The sequence below is a fragment of the Agelaius phoeniceus genome, chromosome 3 (genome assembly GCF_051311805.1).
Source record: "Agelaius phoeniceus isolate bAgePho1 chromosome 3, bAgePho1.hap1, whole genome shotgun sequence".
In the NCBI taxonomy this organism is placed as follows: Eukaryota; Metazoa; Chordata; class Aves; order Passeriformes; family Icteridae; genus Agelaius; species Agelaius phoeniceus.
Window position 1 is genome coordinate 15,181,357 of NC_135267.1, and position 21,207 is coordinate 15,202,563.

General features: G+C 37.8%; 1 protein-coding gene and 1 long non-coding RNA gene across 2 annotated transcripts in view; one reads left to right on the forward strand and one right to left on the reverse strand.

Moving 5' to 3' along the window:
• The window catches only part of LOC143693503 (uncharacterized), a 35,207-nt gene extending 34,650 nt beyond the window's left edge, over positions 1 to 557 (reverse strand). Inside the window, exon 1 of the long non-coding RNA XR_013181227.1 lies at positions 441 to 557. This is a non-coding gene — a long non-coding RNA (uncharacterized LOC143693503). The remainder of the gene's footprint in view (positions 1 to 440) is intronic.
• The window catches only part of PRIM2 (DNA primase subunit 2), an 89,879-nt gene that overhangs the window by 35,733 nt on the left and 32,939 nt on the right, over positions 1 to 21,207 (forward strand). The window contains exon 7 of the mRNA XM_054630542.2: positions 19,231 to 19,298. Within this exon, the coding sequence (XP_054486517.2) occupies positions 19,231 to 19,298 (68 nt within the window). The remainder of the gene's footprint in view (positions 1 to 19,230; positions 19,299 to 21,207) is intronic.

Sequence of the window (21,207 nt, forward strand, 5' to 3'; positions counted from 1 at the left end):
CTGTTTACTTTTGGAAATTTGGAAAGTCAATATGCAATACTCCTTTTTTTTTGTTTACTATGTCCTGTCACTTAGCAAACATAATTAAACTATGCATTTTAAATATTACATGGAAATGCTATAGCAATTAAATGTCAGTGACTGCATAATTGGACTCAAAAGTTTCCTGTATTTGCAGGATTCAGAAGGCAGAGTGTGTGAATTTCAAAATACTTTTTTAATAATTCTGTCAGTTTTCAAGTTAGATTGTTTTGCCTTCTGAAGTCTTTATTCAGCTTGTGAATATACTGTTTTCTGCGTTGGGCTGGGATTTAAGGAAACTTTCAGAAAAGCAAGCTCAGGCAAAATACTAAAAATCAAATTCTTTGCATGAATTTTCTCTCCAGGCTGCTGCAGTTCCACAACTTATGTCATGTGTTCCAAGTGGACATTTTACTCACCGAGTGTGGAGTTTGGAGTGGCTTTCTCAGTTTGGTGTTTTGTGAGCTGACTCTCTTTATTAGGCACGGTGGCAGGTGTAGTTCTGGTCAGCACACGGGTGATGCGGTGAGGTCTGGGAGCCTCTGCCTCTGAGCCTGCTCCGCCTTTTCCCGGCGGGAGGCTCCGCCTTTTCCCGGCGGGAGGCTCCGCCTTTTCCCGGCGGGAGGCTCCGCCTTTTCCCGGCGGGAGGCTCCGCCTTTTCCCGGCGGGAGGCTCCGCCTTTTCCCGGCGGGAGGCTCCGCCTTTTCCCGGCGGGAGGCTCCGCCTTTTCCCGGCGGGAGGCTCCGCCTTTTCCCGGCGGGAGGCTCCGCCTTTTCCCGGCGGGAGGCTCCGCCTTTTCCCGGCGGGAGGCTCCGCCTTTTCCCGCAGAACGCAGGAGCGCCGCGGGGCTCGGCTCGGCTGCAGTTGCCGGGCGCGGCCGGCAGAGGGCGCGCCGGGGCGGCGCTCCTCGGGCCTCGGCGCATTCGTCATCTGTAGCTCGATCTCTTACATCTGGGGCATTCAAAGTTTGCAGTGTCCTAGGTAATATTTCATTTTTTTCATGATGTTAGGACTATACAGGTTAATCTTGCAGTCATTTGACTTCGTTTCATAAGACTTAGCATCAACTAAACCAAATACCTGACCATAAATGAGCAATTATATTTTTCTTGTTAATTATTGTTGAGACTGCTTACCATTGATTTCTATGGTCAATTCCTTATTCTTATTTTCTTTCCCTTGCTCTTATTTTCTTTTGTTTTAGTTAATTTTCTTCCTGATGTTACAGTTTTTTTACTAAATGGACATAGGTTCCTTTTTTAATAATCTATGTTAAAAGCTTTTTGTCATCTTTAAATGATGAGTGGTTCTTTCTCTCTGAATATTTTTTACCAGCTAGTGTTGATTCCTGAAAAATAATGCTATCATTTACCAAAAAAAAGCAGAAAACTGTTACTACTTAACTGGCTACTCATTTGTTTCAAAAACTGCTTCTGTTTGCCTGTCTTTTCAGCTTTCTGAGGTCATTGCTTGACCATTTTCCCTCAAGTCCTCTCTAACCTGAAATACTGCAGATGTATAATCATCAGAGAACAGCTGGCTGTAAAAGTCATCCTCCGTTCAGAGCATTGTTTTTCACCTCAATGTGGTGGTTATATTCATCACACCTAACCTTAATAGGACTAGTATTCTAGTTTAAGATCTCTGTGTTTGATCTTTTCTTGCAAATATTGTGCATTGGATCTCCACAAATACCATTTTACCAGCTGGATATTTAGAGCATTGTCCTGTATTCAATATTGTAAGAAGAGCACAGCCTATTCCTGGTACTCTGGAGCCACAGTGGCACAGGGGTTCAGTCACAGATTTTTGTTCTTGTCAGCTATGAAATTGTGTGTCAGGTTCCTTGTAGAAAAGACATATTCCAGGTTTTAGTTAATATCTTAAGGTTATGTCTAAAACTTTTCAAGGAGAGGATGTGGCATCTTACAATCTTATTTCTCCCAGACTTGTGTTCTCGTTGAATTCTCTTCATTGTCAAATCTAGCTTATGTTGAGTTGTGTGTTCCCTGCCTGGCAACAAATCCAATTTTTCAGCAAGCTTAAAAAAACCAAAGCACAATTCTACTATAGGCTGCAATAAAAGTAAATAAACAAATCACGTTACTTACTCTTTATAGAGCCACAGCCTTAAAAAATGGTTATGCTAGGTGGTAACTGTGCAGCTTACTGCAGAGGTAACAGAATTAGTGACATGTGGCTCTATTACCTTTCACAGCATATCTGTGTTATGCCAAGATATGACTGAGAAGTAGATGAAAGTAACAACAGAGTACCATGCTAACATGATGATTTTATCCTTAGGACTTGTGATGGTATCTCTAGTAAAAGCTCTGTGTGTTTAGCACATGTGGAGGCATGTACATTCTGAAAATCATTCTAAAATACAGCTTTTCTGCATGTGAACTTTAATGTAGCACAAACATGGTTCAGATTTGCTTCTACTTCAGCTCACGTCTGCCTGATTTAAATGGCAATATAAATTTAGGTTGTCTCACACATCAGGAACAAGCTGAAACCCTGTTACTGTCTATGTTCTAGCTGGTAAACCAATGAAGAAATAGAGGCTTGAGTAAAAAAATATATCAGTTTGGAATGCTTCTGCAGTTGTCTGCTCTTGCAGCAAGATAAAGCAATAAAATAGCTTGGAGAAATATTTGACACATTTTCTGACATGATTTGTCTGTAAGCAGTGATTCCTATATAGCTCAGTTTTGCTGTTTTCCTCCTGTAACAACATTTCCTCCTGCAGTTTGCAATGGTCTTTCTCAAAATAATAAAACTAATAAGAGGTATAGTACTTCCTGAGTAGTAGAGATCTGACTTTATAAATCCTAACCCTGTTAGTGATACCTTCACAATAAAAATTCTTTTCTGTGTTTTCCTGGACTTGCCATTTTAGGCCTTGTTTGTGAAGTTTCAGTCAGAATAGCAGTGCTGTATACACTTGTGTACTGTGTTGACTTTAAAATATTGTTTAATCTACTCTTATGATCTGGTTCTGCAGCATAAATTAATCAGCCCCACAAGTGTTTAAAAACAGGCATCTGTTTAAAAAAATACAGCTGAAAACACTTTGAGCACTTGTAAAGATTTTTTCATAGTTCTTGCTGACCACGGAACCATGAAACTGCAGGTCTGTAAGGAAGAACAGTGTCAGGTAAATTACTTACTTACTTACTTGCTTTTCTTTTTAAAGAGATTTTATTTATCTGCAAGATGAAGTAAAAGATCTTTGGTATATGAAGTGATTCTAAACCAACCTTAAAACTACACTGTATGAGTTAAAACAGGTATTCTAAGTTTCTCGACCTAGTCCTAGTAAATTATATTTTTCTTACAAAAAAGTTAATTGCTATTTGTTGGTGTATCTTTCAGTGCACTTAAATGCTTGTAATGACTAACTAACACTTTTTAATATATATGTGTATATATATATATTCACACAAATAAAATAATTTTATTCTTGTGGTTTATTATTTAAAACTTGAATCAAAAGAATATGTAATTATGTAATTTTAGGAAAATGAAACAGACCTATCAGTGTTGTCACTGAATTTAGTACACTGTTAATTAAAGTAGAAGATACGTGTCACTGCTGTGGACAGCGTCATTATGGAGAAGACATATTCACTTAGTGTTTGAATATTGGATGTGCCATTCCTTAAACAAGATTTGCCTCATTAATGAACCAAGGTGAATGGTGAGAATAGTCTGTGTTTTTGTTGGCTTGTTTTACCTTTTCATGTTACCCATCAGTCCTGCGTATTTTTCTCAAAAAAGGTGAGGATTTACTCATAGTCTTTGTTATATCAACTAAGTCATTAAAAATTCTTAGGTGCACATAAAGAAGATTAAATCCAAACAGACTATTTCAAACAGCCATTCCAATCTAGTTCATTCTATGAACTTAAAGTTTATGGGGTTTTGATAGGGATTCCTGGGCTGTTTTTTTGTGCATAATAGACTGTTATGTAAAGCTCCTTTTGTTTTGGGTGGAGGGGGTTTTGTTTGGTTGGTTTTCTTCTGAATGTGTTTAAGTGTACTTGGTTAACCATTAGGACTATATGAAAATTATAGTTGCATTTTTATTGAAAACACATGTGGGAATTGACAGAATCTTGTTTCTGATTATTTGGTGATATGCAAAATTAAGCATGCTATTTTAAACATCTTTGCTGTGTTTTGTTTCAAAAAGAACTTGAGATTTTTTTTTAGGATTTGAAATGTAATGCTTGAGTTTATGGAGACTGTCTTGGTTTTTATTTTAAATTTTGTGGCATCTAGACTTGACTGTTTAGCCTCGTTGTGTTCTATCACCTTCTACCCAGAAGCCCTGATGGAGTTCTGTGAGTTTCCTTGTGTGTTGCTTTTGATCTCTGATCTCTTTTGGTCTCTTAGGTGCTTGTTTGGTGCAAGGTTGTCACATCTTGCTATCGGGTTGTATTTCTATAGTGGTGATATTCTTGAAAAATATTGATCTGGCCCATGGTAGCTTCACAGTGTTGAAAAGTGCTTTAGCAATGGTCAGCTCAAGAGCAAGGCAAATGCTCCCACACAATATCACTTTGTGCTGTAGATAAAGGGGCCTAGTTTGGTGAAAATTGGGATCTTTATCTAAGTTTCAGACTGTCTCAGGCGTACAAAATTATATAGTTCATGTACTCATTGCCTTCTTCATCTGGAGTACTTTATAGATATAACATTCAGTGAAGAACAACTGAAGTGGCAGTGGATGTCAGAGACAGAGCTGAAGAGGCTCATTCTGAAAATAAGAGGCATTTGGCCTTACTTGGCCGAAAACAGCTTCTTGCCAGATATTACAGAAGGGCCAGTCATCTTTAATACTGCTTCACTGGTAGTAAATTTTCTGTACTTTTTGTTCATGTATAGATTATATCATTGAAAAATATAGTAAAAGATAAATTATTGGCTAATTAAAACAAAAAAAAATACAATTGCAAAATCTGCATGACAACTTAGTATGTCTTTTAGAGCATACAGTTGAGAACATGGCAATCTCTTAAAACACTGCATGCTGGTTTTGATTTACTCTCTTCATTTTCCTTTCACCCTATTCCACTTGGGAGGGCTGGGTAATGAAATTGGGAATACAGGAGTGAAACTGAGCTTGGGAAGAAGAGGAGGGTCACAGCAAGGTTGTGTTTTGGATTTTTGTCTTTGTTTCCCACCACCTAAATCTATTTTTATAGATATCAATGCATGAGTATTTCCCCAGGTTGAGTCTGTTTTGCCCATAATGGCAATTGATAAGTAATCCATGGACTTATAGATATATTTTCTCCCACCTTCCTGTTGAGGAGGGGAAGTGTGTGAATGGCTGGGTGGGAGTTTGGTGCTTAGCCAAGGTCTAGCCACCAAATTGTTCTATGACCAGCTCTCACATTCTTTGAAGAAAAGAGAGTTACATCAAATAAATCTCCTCTTGCCAAGCTGTGGCTGGTACCGTGGACTCTGAGCAGGGCACTCCCAGCAGGATCAGGCTTGGCTGGTGCCTTGGCTTCTGTGCATAGTGGTTCCCTCTTGGGCTCAGCCTTTTGCAGTGTTCAGTGTTCATGGGTGAGTCACCTCCTGCTTGCTATTCAGGGCTATTATTTTTATTTATTTGTTGCATTCTAATTTAGGAACTTGGCATAAGCTATCAGTGGCCTCCTTGGTGATGTTGTCTCTTTGACCTTGCCTATATCTAAATCCCATCTGCTGGTGTTACGTGAAGTCATTAGTTTGCATTTTGGCCCAAGTGTAAGAATGCAAAGCTCTTATGAGTTCATCCATTCTTCTTGTTCTTGTCCCACTCTGACCTAAACCATTAGAATGAGGTAGATGTTGTTCTTTGGGCAAGCTTACACCAGTCATCTGACTGGTATCATCTAAAGAAGTAGAGCTGGACAAATGTAATCAAATTCCTGTCTTCTGAGTGACACTGCCAGGCACACTTGGACAATACACAGTTGTTTCTGTCACTTCTTGAAGGCATTAGGAACAGAAGGTTTGAATAAAGAAAATTAAGGATGTTTTGTTGCATGTGTTCTTCTATTTTCGCTTATTGACCAATTCGCTGAATTGACCTTAAAGAAAAGAGATAATATTTTAGATAATTTCTCGTTTAACTTTGCTTTCTAAAACAATATTTTATATAGGCTGAGGAGTGACTGTGATTGCTCTGGCATTTTGTGAGAATTGTTTTCTGCTTTTTCCTAACCTCTTCCATTATCTCTTGTACATAGATGAAAACAATATGACTTTCCCAACCTTGATAACCTTATTGTCCCAGATAATTTTCCTCCTGCTTGAGTATTCTGTACAGGCTTAGTCATGGTACAAAGTCACAAGTTGTGTGCAAAGAAGCTAATTTTCTTATGCAAAATGGACAGTGGGCTTTCACATCATTTTCAGTAGCCATTAGAGAAAGTGTTGTAAAAAACAAAATTAAGGAAGTGCACAGGTTTGGAATCTGTGTTTTTATGGTCATGATGCGACATGCTGAGTGCTGTAGGAAGTATGCTTAGCAGGACTTGTGAACGCCGTTTCAAGAAATAAGAAAGTAGCTAATGGGTATATATTAAAAAGTGTCACTCACTTCACCTGATCCCAGTTTAGTGAGAGCTTTGGAGCCATTTTGGTGTCCAAGGGTTATGCCAAACCAATCTGGAAAAGTATTAGTAAGCTGACTCTCATTGGTAAGTGATGTTTTAATTTTTATTTGCTGTTGCTATGTTGGTAAACTACCCAGAACATGACTGGTATGATATGTATTTGGATCTAGCAACTTCTAACTTTTAATTGTGTATAGACCTTACTTGTTTTATACTATATTTAACAATGGCTTTGCTGAACTATCTAGAAAGTAGCTTTTTATGTATCTTATGTATGCTTTCTCTACATGGGTTATTTTCTGTTCTGGGAGCATGCTGCAAGTAATTGTGAGCAGCTTAGAGATCCTTTAGGGCTTTATAATTACTCAGCAGCCATAGTGAAACAGATTTGATGCTAGCAGCAAGAGTTCCTTGGCTAATATAAATACTTGAACTACTGATTACAGCCTCTGATCCTCTGCCAGTAGTAATTATATCCTCTATTTCTCCACCCTGAGGGTGCTGAACTGGTGTGACTCAGGAGAAACCAAACTTCTGCAGTCTGTTGCCAGACACTTGGCTAATACCATTGCATATTTTCATGGCTCCCAAAGGATCATAAACTGTGGTTTGAAGAATGTTAGAGTGATACAAGAATACAAAGGATATTTGGTAACAGGTTTTGCTTAACAATATGTTCTTGCTTCAGAAAATGGACACCAGATATTTTCAAAGACTAATGTTAGGAGAGTATATTCTTCATAAAAACTCTTTTTTAGTACTTCCTGTATTTGAAGGCATTACTCTAAAGTAGCTTACCTTACCTTCTGAAATCCACTGAATAGCAGTACCTGATGTAGTACTTGTTTGGGTTGCTTTTCCTTTGCACATTCATCTGGCTTCAAACAACTTATGTCTTTCAATCCTGTACTTTTGGTTGCTGGACTCCATAGTCTTTGGTGCCTGTTTTTGTGTGTGTGGAGCTCTTGAGGTGGCCAGCAGTGCCTGCACAGTGTGTGTGTATGAGGAGTACATGGTCAGCCTGGCTGGGGTCAGGGACTGGGAAGGAGAACATCCCTGGGGCTTGAAGCCATCAGCTTCAGCTTCACTTCAGCAGCTTTCTGTGTGTCCTTCTGCTCTGAAAGGCTCTGAGCCACAGGCCTTCAAAGGGTCAAAGGGAGGTCCCACTTCCATAGGTAAGTTCTAAGGCAGCAATATTTCTGTTTCATAAATAAGTAGCTGTTTTGAAGGCTTGGTTTTCTGCTTCATGAAATTTACTCCTGGGGGAAGTGTTCTTATGTCAGAGGGTATTTGTTTATTCAGAACATTTGTAATAATTGTAAATGCAAATAACCATTAAAAAATTAGAGCATTGCATGTTATTGGAGTTGCTAGTAGTTTTCCTTGATCCAAGTGTCTTTTTCTGTTTTGGAAAGAAAAGACTTAAACATTAACTCCTACTCATGTCTGAGGAGTTGTTACTGACAATTGAGAGGTGAGATGAAGTAAAATGTTGGAAAATTCTGATAAGTAGGCTCAGATTAATGCTGGGTTTTAGCTGTTTGAAGTTTGAGTGCCTGTCATGTTTTTAACTCTACTCACTAACGATAAGAATGTAATCACTGGTACTTGAACATATGGGAAACTGGGGCTTAAAACTCTATCAAAGGCTGGCAAGATTTAATTTTGCTTCTTAATAACAGATAATCAATATTTTAAAATATGCACAAGTGAGCAAAAGTGTTCCAAATACCTTTTTACTTTTAAAAGATGGATATTTTCCCAAGTTTTAGCAACAAAACAATTAATTTTCAAGCAGTACCACATATTGAGAGAACGAAACAGTTGAAATTCAAATGCTGCTTTCTGAGTTTTGAAAGTAAGAGATTGGTGTCATGCAGGCTGTTGTAATAAAATCTTTTCTATGTTGTTTGTTTCTAAAGATCAGGTATGGAATTCCTAAAGGATTATTTAAACTTATTTGAAATTGTATAGTAAATTTGTCAAGGAAAAAAAGTAAATATATGGAGATTTGAGAAGCTCATTAAACACAGAAAAATGTTTTTCAATAGTATCCCTTTTCCCTAGATGTTAGTGTCTCTAGCTTATTGTTTAAGGACTGAATTAAGAGCACAGCTTTGACAAGAGTCAACTTCAGGAAGTACTCCTGGTCTTCAGGAACAAGTGATTTTTAAGATCTTTTGTTAATAATTTTTCTTTTAAGGAAATCTAAGAGTAAAATGGTCTTGTTTCCAAAAAAAATCCCTTCATTTCATCCTCCTGAAAAAAGACTTGACAATCTTGTTAGAATTTGTTAGGAAAATCACAAGTAATTTTAAAAATTTCCCTACAATGCAGATGAAAATGTGGACTTTGGAGGCTGTTTAGAGAATGGAAGCTCTTACATGCAAAACAGGAAGGCTTAGTAGTTCAGAAATACTTGGTACTGTATTATGGGCTGTATTATGTATTTGACTTTCAGCAGGTTACCCAGGGAGATTGCAGAGTCCCCATCCTTGGAGATACTCAAACCCTGCCTGGACAGTGCTGGTCAGACAGCTGTAGATGCCCTGCTCAGTCTGAGAACTTGGATCAGGTGCTCTTCAGAGGTGCACTCAAACCTGGGCCACGTTGTGAATCACAGCTGGTGAAAACCAAATGCACAATACATAATACAGACAGTCTTTCTTGGTGTTCAGATGGGATCTCCTGTATTTCAGTTTGTTGTCCACATTTCATGTGGTCCTGTCACTGGTAACCCATTGAAAGAGCCCGGCTCTGTCCTATTTGCACCCTCCATTCAGGTATTTATATGCATTGGTAGACTCCTCCAGAGCCTTCTTTCCTCCATGCTGAACAGTTCCAGCTCTCCCAGCCTTTCCTCATAGCAGATGCTCCAGTTCCTCCATCTGTGTGGCCCTGTGCTGGTCTTTCTCTGGTATATCCATTTCTCTTTTAGAGGGGAGCCTAGAACTTGGACACATAATTGATTCCCAGTAGTAAAATCCTATTATTAATAAAATCTAAATATCTCTTCCGGAGTTCTGTAATAAAACTGATTTATAGTACCTGATTTTTATGCAGTAGCAGACATTTATTTCATGTAGTGCATGGGGCTTTAGTAATGGGGTTTGTAAAGATAAAACACATACGAGTTTTCAACTGAAGGTTTTTATGAAGGCCTACATTGATGAAGCCCTGTAGTAGTAATGATGACTATGGAAAATGAGCTTTTAATCAAGTATATTGGATGGGTATATAGAGTTGTTTCTTCTCTTTTTGACAATACAGTCTTCAGTATCAGAGAACTTTTGCTAGTATGGTTGTTCTTAAAGCACTTCTGGAGCCCAGTGCTAGACTGATGAGGTCTGTGATGGGAAACACCTACCATTGTTTGTGACAGTGACTTTGAGGGTCCTTAAATAATAATCCTTCATACATTCTAACCAACTGCTTCTTATGTGATATTGGCTAGTAGCTGCTACCAAGAAGAGATTTTATGATGATTTTGGCTTTCTTAATTTCCTTCTCACAAATGAAGTGCAAGGGGCAGGGTGTGTGTGTGAAAATTGAAAATCATAACATTAGGACCCTGGGGAAATCACTGCTGTCTGAGTTACCTTCTCCCACATCAGTAATGCTCCATGGATGCAAGTTAATTAAAGCATCATTGTGTAGTTCAACTGAGGAATACATTCCAGGTTACTTTAGAGTACTGGCATCACCATTTAGTCTGTGAACCTGGGAGAAGGACTGGAAAAGCAACAAATTGTTCATAAATAATGCCTGAAGAAGAAACAAAAAATCTGCATGCAGCCAAAGAATAGTAAGCAGTAAAGAGAAGAAGAGATGAAGAACTGTTTGCATGAATCAGAAGTTCATGGTGAAATAAAATGAAATAAAAAAAAACAATCTCATTTTCCATGCTTGCTGTGAAGGTGAGTGTTCCAGGACACTGTTTATTGGTTTGAAAATAACTAGGTATCTGGAAGTTGATACTAAAAAAGGACTCAGGACTAAGTTAAAAGTTGAGAAAGCTCTCTGTAGAGGCTGAGTCAGTGGTGAAACAGTTGATAAAATCACTGAAGAATGTTCACAACTATGGGAAGCAGTATTATTTAACAGAAGATTTGGAGTTTGCTGACAAGGTAGCTTCTTAAATGTCTTCTTCAATCTACATATAATTAAAGCCTGAAACCCACTATACACTATTGTAAGAAAGGTGGAATCAATAACTTATTTTTGGGGGAAAATATCTAATGAGCATCTTCATAACTGTCAACTTCAGCTTTATTTTAGTATGCAAAAAAGTATAAGAGATGAGTTCATTTACATGCTGTCACCCTCAAATGCAAGTGAAATGATTATATGCAGAGGTAATAATGCTGCAAAACCCAGCAACAGTTCTTTTGGCAATTAAACAAGGTTTAATGATTGAAAAATTTTGCTTTAAAGATTTAATCCAGGTGTTATTTATACCTCAGTGTGAATATGAAAGCCTAGACATTTCCAAATGGGAAAAAGAAATCAATTACTTTCAGAAGCAAGTGCCTCAGGAAAACATTAATTATTATTCTGAGTGCATTTGACAAATGCTGAGCTGAAATTAGTGGCCTTCAGTTTCTTCAGAGTTCTTAAAGCGTTAGGTAAATATCTAGGACATGCTAGCAAGGACACTTTTCACAACTCTTAATTTGTTTCTTCTCTTATGGAAAATTTTTCATTTGACAGCTTGGATTAACTGGTAAAATAAAAAGAAGACATAATATATATATATAATATTTATAATTTAGAATATATATTTTACAAAATAATTTATATTTTATTATACTCATATATAGGTTTTAAATGTTTAGATACAGCATCTAAGCAACATTGATAACTATTGTGCCCTGCCTTTTAGAGTCCAAAAAGAAAATGAGAGTGCTAAGAATATAACTTTAATTCTTTTGTTTGTTTGTTTTTTGAATAAGTTAGTTGCTGCCTTTGTTTTGCTTTCCTTAAACATAGAAGGCCACTTAGTGTTATGTGTTAATTTCTTTTGGCTAGCTTGTGTTATTGTGAAAGGGGGGTGGGGGCTGTGTGTGAGGAGTTGGTGGGGAGTTTTATGTAATCAAATAACAGAACAAAAGCAAACCCACAAAACCAATGTCAGCCTTATATTGACACTCATATCATCCACTAGGGATTCAAGAGGGAAAATTTTTCCTGTTCTTTAGAAATGTCAGGATTGTTACATTTGTACTAGAAGCCAAGTAATGCTAGTCTACATTATTTCCTTCCTTTCATAAATTTGGTGGTACTAGATGGAAATAATCTAAATGCTTTATGTATTAAATTATATTGGCCAATTAAAAGAAAAGTTTCATAATGTTGAAAGCATTTTTTGCATAGTTTTGTTGTTTTGAAGAAATGTTATTTGCTGTTATATAGGTTGTATGTTGTGGAATAGATGTAACATGAATTGTTTGGTGTAGTTTTTATTGAGCATATTTCGGTGTAAGTGCTGCTGAAATAACTTTTAATAGCTGAAGAAGTCTTGGCAAAAATTACTTATTAATTTTGTACAGTGCTTGGGATTTGTAAGATGCTGTGAAAGGTTAAACCCCAACTTTTTTCAAAAGAAAATTGATCAGTGTTAAAATGTCAGCTGTCTAGGTACAGCAGCTTACTGGCATGCAAACACTGCTCTCTCATTCCAGGTTCCCCAGCTGCATAGCATTTGCATTGTGACATTTTCTAACAACATTAGCACCATAGCTGATGTTTCAAAATCAATCAGTTTCTGTTGGTATGAGACAGCCTGGCCCTTAGCTGGATGTTGAAGGTGTTTCTCTGGAGCATAATTAACTTGAATTCTTGGGTTCTGGCAGTATCTGCATCTCATGACTTTTTACTGCAAAATCATACAAACCAGGTAATATAATTCTGAAATGTCTTTAAAATTTATTTTCTTATTTATCTTCTTATTTATCTTTAAAAAAATAAATAAAGGCAAACCAAAGTAATATTAAGGTTTTCGCAGAAGTACAAAAACTTTCTAGACATTGAGTCTGAAATTTTATCTAAAGCAAGTATTTTGGTGCCTGGTACATTAAAATGCCTTACTGGAGAATTCATATCCTTTAATACTGCATTTTAGAGAATAGCCAGCTAAAATTCAGATTTGTTTTAAAATTTTAGAGTTTCTGTTCATCAACAGAGCTTCTAATCAGAGAGAAATGCATTAAGTCTTTAGCAACTATTACTTCCTCTATTTAGGCTGAATTCTAAAATAAAATGTACATGAAAACTATATTTCTGCTGAAGGCACATTGCAGTGGGAAAGATTTTACATGAAAGATTTATGTTTCAAATGTCATTATATGGTAGAGTTTCCATTTTTGTAAAAGGCATGGCCTTATATATGGACTCATGGACTCTGTGTAAGTGGAACTGAGACTTAAAGGCCAGTTATTTATTGTAATCTTGCTGGGTATTTGCAGAATTCATATTCAAGACCAGGTTGGATAGGGCTCTAGTCTAGTGAAAGATGTCACTGCCCATGACAGGGAGTTTGGAGCTAGATGAGCTTTAAGGCCCCTTCCAGCCCAAACTGTCCTGTAATTCTGTGTTGATCCTATAAATATGTAAAGAGTACTCTGAGATGTGTGTAGTGTATTTATAACAATATAGTGAATGTTATGACACAGTCTTTAAGTGAGTAGAACTAAAATGCTTCTAAAACATTATTTTTAACTTGTTCCATATCTTAAAATGGGAATGAGGAGAGGAAAGCTTCCCTAGGCATTTGTAGCATCTCCTGAAGATTGTTTTTTCTTTTGATCAAAGGTATACTTCAGAAGGATAGCTAATCTAGATAAACTAGGGTTAAGGACAAAAATCTGTAATTAAGGTAAAAACTTTTACAGAAAGCATCTTACTGTCTTCTTTTGTTTCTCAGTTACTCCCAGTGAAGGGGGAAAACTGGGATCTGTTATTCTGACTTTCAGGTATGGCATGGCTACAGTATACTCAGTAAAAAAAAAACCATAAATGGTTTGGTTACATAAAATTTGATATTCTGTTAGATTGGTTACATTTAGAAAACATCTTAAAATGCTGGCCAGACAGATCTTTGAATAAAGTTTGTCAAGTACTAATGAGTTAGTTGGAGCAACTGTAGTGCCTATCAATGCTAAATAGCTATTGCTAAAGGCAGTCTCTGTTTCAAAAAGTTCAAAAGAAAGACCCTGAATAGGTAAAGTAGTGCTGGATTAGTAGAGCAAAAAATAATTTTCATTCCACTAAAGATGACTTCCAATTGTATACCATTCCTTTAGATGAGTTACTGCTGCAGGTACTACTGTGATGTCATATTTTGCTCATATCTTTGTTTCCATTTTTATGGAAAGAAGCTTCTACCTTCTTTCCCTCTTGCACGTCTCTACTGTGCAGGCTCATACTCAGCTGGGTGATGTATTTAATAGGACCAAATAGCCCATAGTGCCTTTGTTGGGCACACACAGGTCAGGCAGTAAGTTGGGCACAGGCCCTGCGTATAGACCTCAACAAATGAGAGGGCTGGGCGGTCACCAGCCATGAGATTTAACAAGGCAATGTGCCAGATTCTGCACCTGGGAAGGGGCAGCCCTGGTTGTTGCATAGAATGGGGATGAGAGGCTGGAGAGCAGCTCTATGGAATGGAACTTGGAGGTCCTGGATGATGGAAAGTCAAATCTGAGTGAGCAGTGCCCTGGCAGCCAGAAGGGCCAACCCTGCCCTGGGGACATCAGACCCAGCATTGCCAGCCAGGCAAGGGAGGGCATTGTCCCACTCTGCTCTGGGCTGGGGCAGCCTCACCTCCAGTGCTGGGGGCAGCTTTGGGTGCCACAATGCCAGAAATACATTAAGCTGTTAGAGTCCAAAGGAGGCCACAAGGATGTGTGAGGAGCAGCTGAGGGCACTGGGTCTGTTCAGCCTGGAGGAGACTGAGGGAGACCTCACTGCAGTCTTCAGCATCCTCATAAGGGGAAGTGGAGGGGCAAACACTGATCTCTTCGGTCTTGTGACCAGTGACATGACTGGATCGAGGTAAAAACAGTTTATTAAATGAAAAAGGAAACCAAAACACCCCACAAGCAATGCTTCCCAGCCACAGACTGATGCCCAGCCAGGTCTTGAGCGATGGCAACTTTGGAAAAACTACCCCTCAGTCTTATTGCTGAATGTGAGGGTATGAGGTCACCAGCTCAGCTTGGCTCTGAGGTGTCTGCAGCTCACTCTGCCCCCTTCTCTGATCATCCAGGCCTTGGGACTTGAATTATCTTAAGTCAGCAGTGTTTTATATTCTCTGTAAATTAAACTGCTTCAACATGATCACAGTATGGAGCTATGCTCTTTACTTGACAACATTTTCATGTCTTTCATGTATCTAAAATGTCAAATGTCGTGTTTTTGCTTTTCTTTCTCTGGTATGACTATCTTTATGTTGAGTGTCATATAGAGGTAGAAGCGAGGCAGTGCTTGCAGGAATTTGTCCAAATTTAATTTAAGAGTCATTGGAAAAAGTCTTCAGAATCTCAATTTGGAATGTATAAAATTCTTAACAGTTTAAAAACACCAGCAATTATTTTCCATGACCTTTGTCAAAGCTGCTTTTATTTACAATGTGGCTCTGTCAATAAAAAGTTTAGGTTATAAGAACAAACTTTATACTTGAATTTTTTTTTTTTAATAGTCCAGGCAAGTTGAAGGAAAATGTGGAAAATGTGCTCTTCCAACAAAGTTGTTCAAATATTTTGATGAAGTCTCCTCAGCTATGTTTAAGGAAAACTGTCTTTAGTGGTAGATAGAAAAAAGCAGTGTCATGAGGATTGCACATCTTCCTGAAAATAAACATTTGAAATAACTGGACTAAGTGTTTCTTCTAAGATTTGAAAAGCGTTAGATCTTATTTTCACAGATAATGTGAAAATAAGGTGGTCTGTAGGGAACATTACCTTGTCCAGGCACCATAATAGAGGAAAATGGGGAGTAATTTTGCTCCTAAGATTTGCAGATTCAGAAAAATATTGGCCATGTAGATCTCCTTTGACTTCAAAGTATTGTTTTTTTGCCTTTTAATGGCAGATCTTAAAACTGCCAGGCATAGGTCACCTCTTCCATATTGTTTCATTGCAACATCAAGAAAAATCTTGGTTAAAGATCACTATGTCTTGGTTCTGCCTCAATTACTACAAGTCTCCTAAGTTAGTTTTAAAGCAGTGTTTCTGTTAATTGATAGTGCTTACACAGAAATGTAGTTAATTGTATATACAACTTGGATATACAATAAACAGTAAATAATGTTGATACTTTTTCAGATTTTGAATGTTACCTTTTTTTGCTGCTTACATCATTGTCCAGTCAGACTTTCATAAACATCCTGTCATAAATGCATGCTTTTTTTCTGATGAAATGCAATATTTCAAGTACTGCATAGAAGAAAATACAGTATGCTTGTCTTATGTAAAATTACACCTATGTGTTTGTGTGGAAAATTTTCAAGAGAAATATAGGTTGGATATTAGGAAAAAGTATTTCATGCAAAGACTGATCAAGTACTGGAATTGTATTCCCGGCAAGGTGATGGAGTCGCCATCCCTGGATGTGTTTAAAAAAAGACTGGATGTGGCCCTTGGTGCCATGGTTTATTGAGGTGTTAGGGCATGGGTTGGACTCTGTGATCTTGGAGGTCTCTTCCAACCTAGTGGTTCTGTGAGTATGCACACAAATACTGTTTTCTGTATTTCTTAAGTTAATAATGGAGAAAGAAACATATTGTATTTCAGGCAGTTCTGCCTTTGTTCTGATAACTTTGGTTGGTGTTTAGAAGGCTTCCAAGTTCTTTTCAGAAATATTTTCTGATTGTGTTTAAAACAAAGTTAGAGAGTTACTTTACAAGAGATGTGAATATAGAATACTTACATTGACCTTTAATACTCCAAAGTAGGAAAATGAGTTTTGTTTTTTTTTTAAATTAAAAGAAACTTCTGAATAAATGCAGAGTTTACCAAAGTTTTAGCATATCATATGCATCTCAGTCTGGCTCCATAAAACAAGGTGTCATGGTTTGAGAGGAAGTAAGTTTTCTGGGATGCTGTGGTCACACCAATGGGTGCTCAGATTTAAATATTGGCACCTGGTTTGGCCACTGGGGACATTGGATTCGCCTCTGAGAACACAGGGGTTAAAAGCAGAGCACTCCAGAGGAAGCTCTCTTGGGTTTCCCTGAGGGAAGCAGGTCAGACCTCCCCGGCTCAGCTGCTGGCTGGGCAGGGGAGGGGAGCCATGCGGTAGGGTGAGGTAGGCCTGGCCCTGAGGGTGGAAGGGTGGAAGAGAGAGAGCACCAGCAAGAAGGTGTCCGGCTGCTTGTGGGAGTTTTGGGTGGGCAGAGCCCGAGCTTTTAACCCTTTTTTTGGACAGTGCAAACTTTGCAGAACATTAACCTTTCCTAGAAGAGAGATAGAGATGAAATGGAAGAAGGAAATGTGCAAGTGTGAAGGTCTGGGCAAGTGAAAGATGTCGGGAGAGTAGAGAAGGATCTTAGGTGGGAAGAGATGGAGTGGCCTTAGCTGGACTCTTCTTGTTATAGCCTTGGACAGACCCATGTTCCTTGTGACACAGAGACTGCATCCAGGGGGAGGCAATGGCTCAGAACCAAGAGGGTTCAGTGTTGGTGCCCCTCGGCCCCAGGGGGTGAAATGTGGGGGGGGACAGGTGTCCCGAAGGTGAGACTGTGCTCTTTTTGGATCAGGACAGAGCATCCTTAAAAGGAAAACCCTAGAAGCAGCTCTGGTCCGTGTGCAGTGGTGAGAGCACTGGCCAGGAAAGGAAGAGGTCACGATGGCAGATGTTCTCCAGGTGGTGCCACGAGTGACACAGAAACACACGAGGTTTCAAGGGTGTTTCCTGGGGAAGCCCATGGTACAAGAAGGACTCCTCTCCTCTTGATGAACTGAGAATTGGTTGTCTGAAGGGTGGTGATGGACCGAGAGTTGGTGATTTGGGGGATGGATGTATTGGAGATTTGGTGGGGGGAGGAGGAAATGTTTTTGGAAAGTTTTCATTTTCCTTGTGTGTTTCTTTTTACTTAGAGTTGTAGTTTAGTTAATAAAGTTTTCTTTATTTCTAAGTGGGGGCCTGCTTTGCTTATTCCTGGTCACATCTCACAGCAGAAACCAGGGAGAGTGTATTCTCATGGGGGCACTGGCATTGTGCCAGTGTCAAACCATGACACAAGGGAATGTGGATCATGCTGTAATTGCCAAGACAGCTGCCTTCTTTAAGAGGAGGGTGAGTGGGTTGCTGAAAGTGCCAGGTTAATGTTTTCTGCAGCAGTCAGGTCGGATGAGTACATTTGGGATACCTGGGGCTGAGAAGAGCCGTGTTGTGAGACAGTGACTGCTGCAGTCCAGGGCTCCCTCAGCAGCAGGAATGGCCCCTTCCTCCTTCCCTGCTGTCCCTGTGTTCAGTGGCTTCAACCTTCCCTTGGCAGACAGCTGCTTCCAACCTCCTCTCATTTACTTGGTGGATGGTGCTGTGAGCTTGGGGTGCACGTTTCAAATTTGGTCCCAGTCTGACTTCTGCCAGCAGCAGAGGTTGTGAAATGGGTGTAATGAATGGGTGGTCTTTCAGGAGTTACATATTTCTAATTATTATGTATAATAATTCAATAAATTAGTACTGCATGCTATTTTTGAGTTACCTGTAAAATACTTAAGACCTTGGTGTTTATTTATACAGTATGAAATATCTTGAAATTTCTACTTTGTCCAGAGGTAGTTTTCAAAATACAGCCTAAGAAACATGACAGCCACAGAATCATGAAATGCATGTTTATATTCAGTATTTTGAGTTAAAAGTATATCAGAATTATCCAAAGAGCTATGTTTGTAGCTTTTATAGGTGAAGGTAACCACCTTATATACAGATACTAAACAAATCTAATACATGTATTTTTCCAGTTTTTTTAGTTAATACACCAATTAATTAATATTCTACAATAGTGTGATATGTATTTGTTGATCTGTAGATTGCTAGGTTTATTTTTGCAGAAAAAGTTGAATGTTTTAATTAGTCATATGAGTTAGAAGAAAAAAATTTAGAACAATCAAATTGTAAAACATGTTATTCCCATTTAAAAGAAAACAGTGTGCACAGAGGCATGTTTATATAAAAGTCACATAAGGGTAAATACTATGTAAATTGCTTTTATATAAATGTAAATTATATATTATATGGCTTCATGAATTATATTTACATTGGTAGAAGGCTGTCTAGGCACAACATCACTTTTAGTTCAAATATATTTGGAAAAATGTATACCACTTTCAGTGAAGTCTTGCTATTTAATTCTAACAGCATTGTAATTTTAGAAAAATGATTTTTCACTGTTTGTTAACTTGTAAATATTTCTGCTACCTTCAGATTCTGGAAGGCTGTGCTTAGTTATTTTTAATAGGAGAAATTATGTCTTGTCCAATGTTGTATAAAGTTGTAACAATGCAGTGTGACTTCCAACATAATTCCTGCCTTGTGCTATCAGATTTTTTAAGCTAATATTTTAAATTGTGCTCATTTTTTCTTCCAGCTGACAGCACGATCACTACCTTCCATACAGTCTGATGAGAGACTTCAACCTCTGCTTAATCATCTCAGGTAGTATGAAGTGAAAGCATGACTATATTCCTTCATACAGATTAAAGTAATTGTTTTGGTAGAATGCCTTAGGTTACAGGTTTTTAACAGACCTCATCTGTGTGATTGGATTTGAAAAAACCCTAAAAGTAATTCTTCAACTTAACAAAAGCTTTATAAATGACATGGAACATAGTTTATAGGACTAGTGTTGCTTCTAAGTAACAAAAAATAGTTGTAGCTTTTATAAAGGTTGGTTTTGGTTTTTTTTTTTTAATAGCAAGTACAATGTTGTTAAGCTCCTTTATAAAGAAAAACAGATTCCAAATTACAGTGCTCAGAGCATGGGCCTTCCTTGTTGCAAATATTCTATACTGCCTGCTCTCTTTGGAAGATTTTGCTGTCATTGATGAATGGAGTACTAATTTGTTTCTTTTAAGGGACCTATGTAGATTGCTGAAAGTGTGAACCATTAGAGTAAATTGTTTGCCTCCCTCTTAGTTGTGTGGGTATATATATATGTGTGTGTGTGTGTGTATATGTGTGTGTGCGTGTGTATGTACATGTATATAAGCTTTCTACTTCATTTGTAGAAGAAGGTAAGTAGAGAGCTCTGGTCTCTTTCTTATCTATAGATATGATTGCTTTTTACCACTTTGTATGGGAGACTTTTCTTATTGTGGTCATATGCAGGAGGAGAAGGTCCATACAATTAGACTGAGCTGGTTTAGAATCATGGAATAATTTAGCTTGAAGTGAACCTCTGGAGATGATTTAATCTAGCCCGTGTTCAGTGCAGATCTGGTAAGATCAGGTTGCTCAGGTGTTTCTTTTTGTAGAATTTTTAATGTCTCTAAGAATAGAAATTTACTTAAATATGGGATGTCAGCAATGAAAGCAGTTTCTGAACACATACATCTTGGCATTAAGATCATTGAAATTATGTTGGATGAATTAGAAATTGAAGTGCTGAGGCTCCATCATGGCACCATTTCATGGGGAATTGGGATGCAGATCTAGGTTCCTGGATCCTGCACCTTATTATCTACGATGCTCTACTGCTTGAGCTATCTGTTCTCAAACCCTGATGTTTTATTTTGATTTTTAAAAGTCTCATAATTTTTATTATATAGGAAGAGTTTAATGTTTTGTTGTTTTTAGTGTAAATCAGAGTAGGAAAAACAGCTTTCATATCTCTGCTTATTTACATATGATTGAACTTTGTTCAAGAGCAATGAATGAAAACAAGCATTGCAGTGTTATTGTTACTGTTACATAGCTGGGGGTACTTCTGAATGCCAATAACCTTCCATGATTTTATTACCCTATATCTTACTGGGGTTTTAAAAATATGCCTCAGTGGTATTCCTTTCTTAATTTGAAGATCAAGAGCAATTAAGTTAGGTTTTTATAAACTGTGCTCTCTAGGAGTAATTACTGAGAAATTGAAAATTTCTTTTGATGTATGCTCTGTTCTGTGTAAGTGGAACAGTCCTTCAGTATCACCATCACTCCTGTCTGTGCTTTTTTATTAATATGGAAAAAGTAAAGGTTCCAAAAGAAGGTACTTCAACAGGGATATTATACCCCACATTTATGCCAACTGGTATTTTTGTACATTCTTATGTTACCTTGGGTATGTATGTTATACAGCTGGTAAATCACTTCCATTTTGCTTTTTTGAAAATGGAGGGACTGTTTCCAGTTTATTTTGTCACCAACCAAAAAAACGATACAAATGCTTCCAAGTTGCCTGTTTGGAAGTTCCTTTAAAATGAACAAAATATATCAGGCCTCGTTGAAAAGTAACCTCTGGCAGTGAACAGACAGGTGACCAGAGGGAATTTAGATGCTTCTATAGTAAAATTAGTAAAAATAGACACACATGGTTTAAATACTTTAAAATATTTATCCCTTTTATGTGATGAAA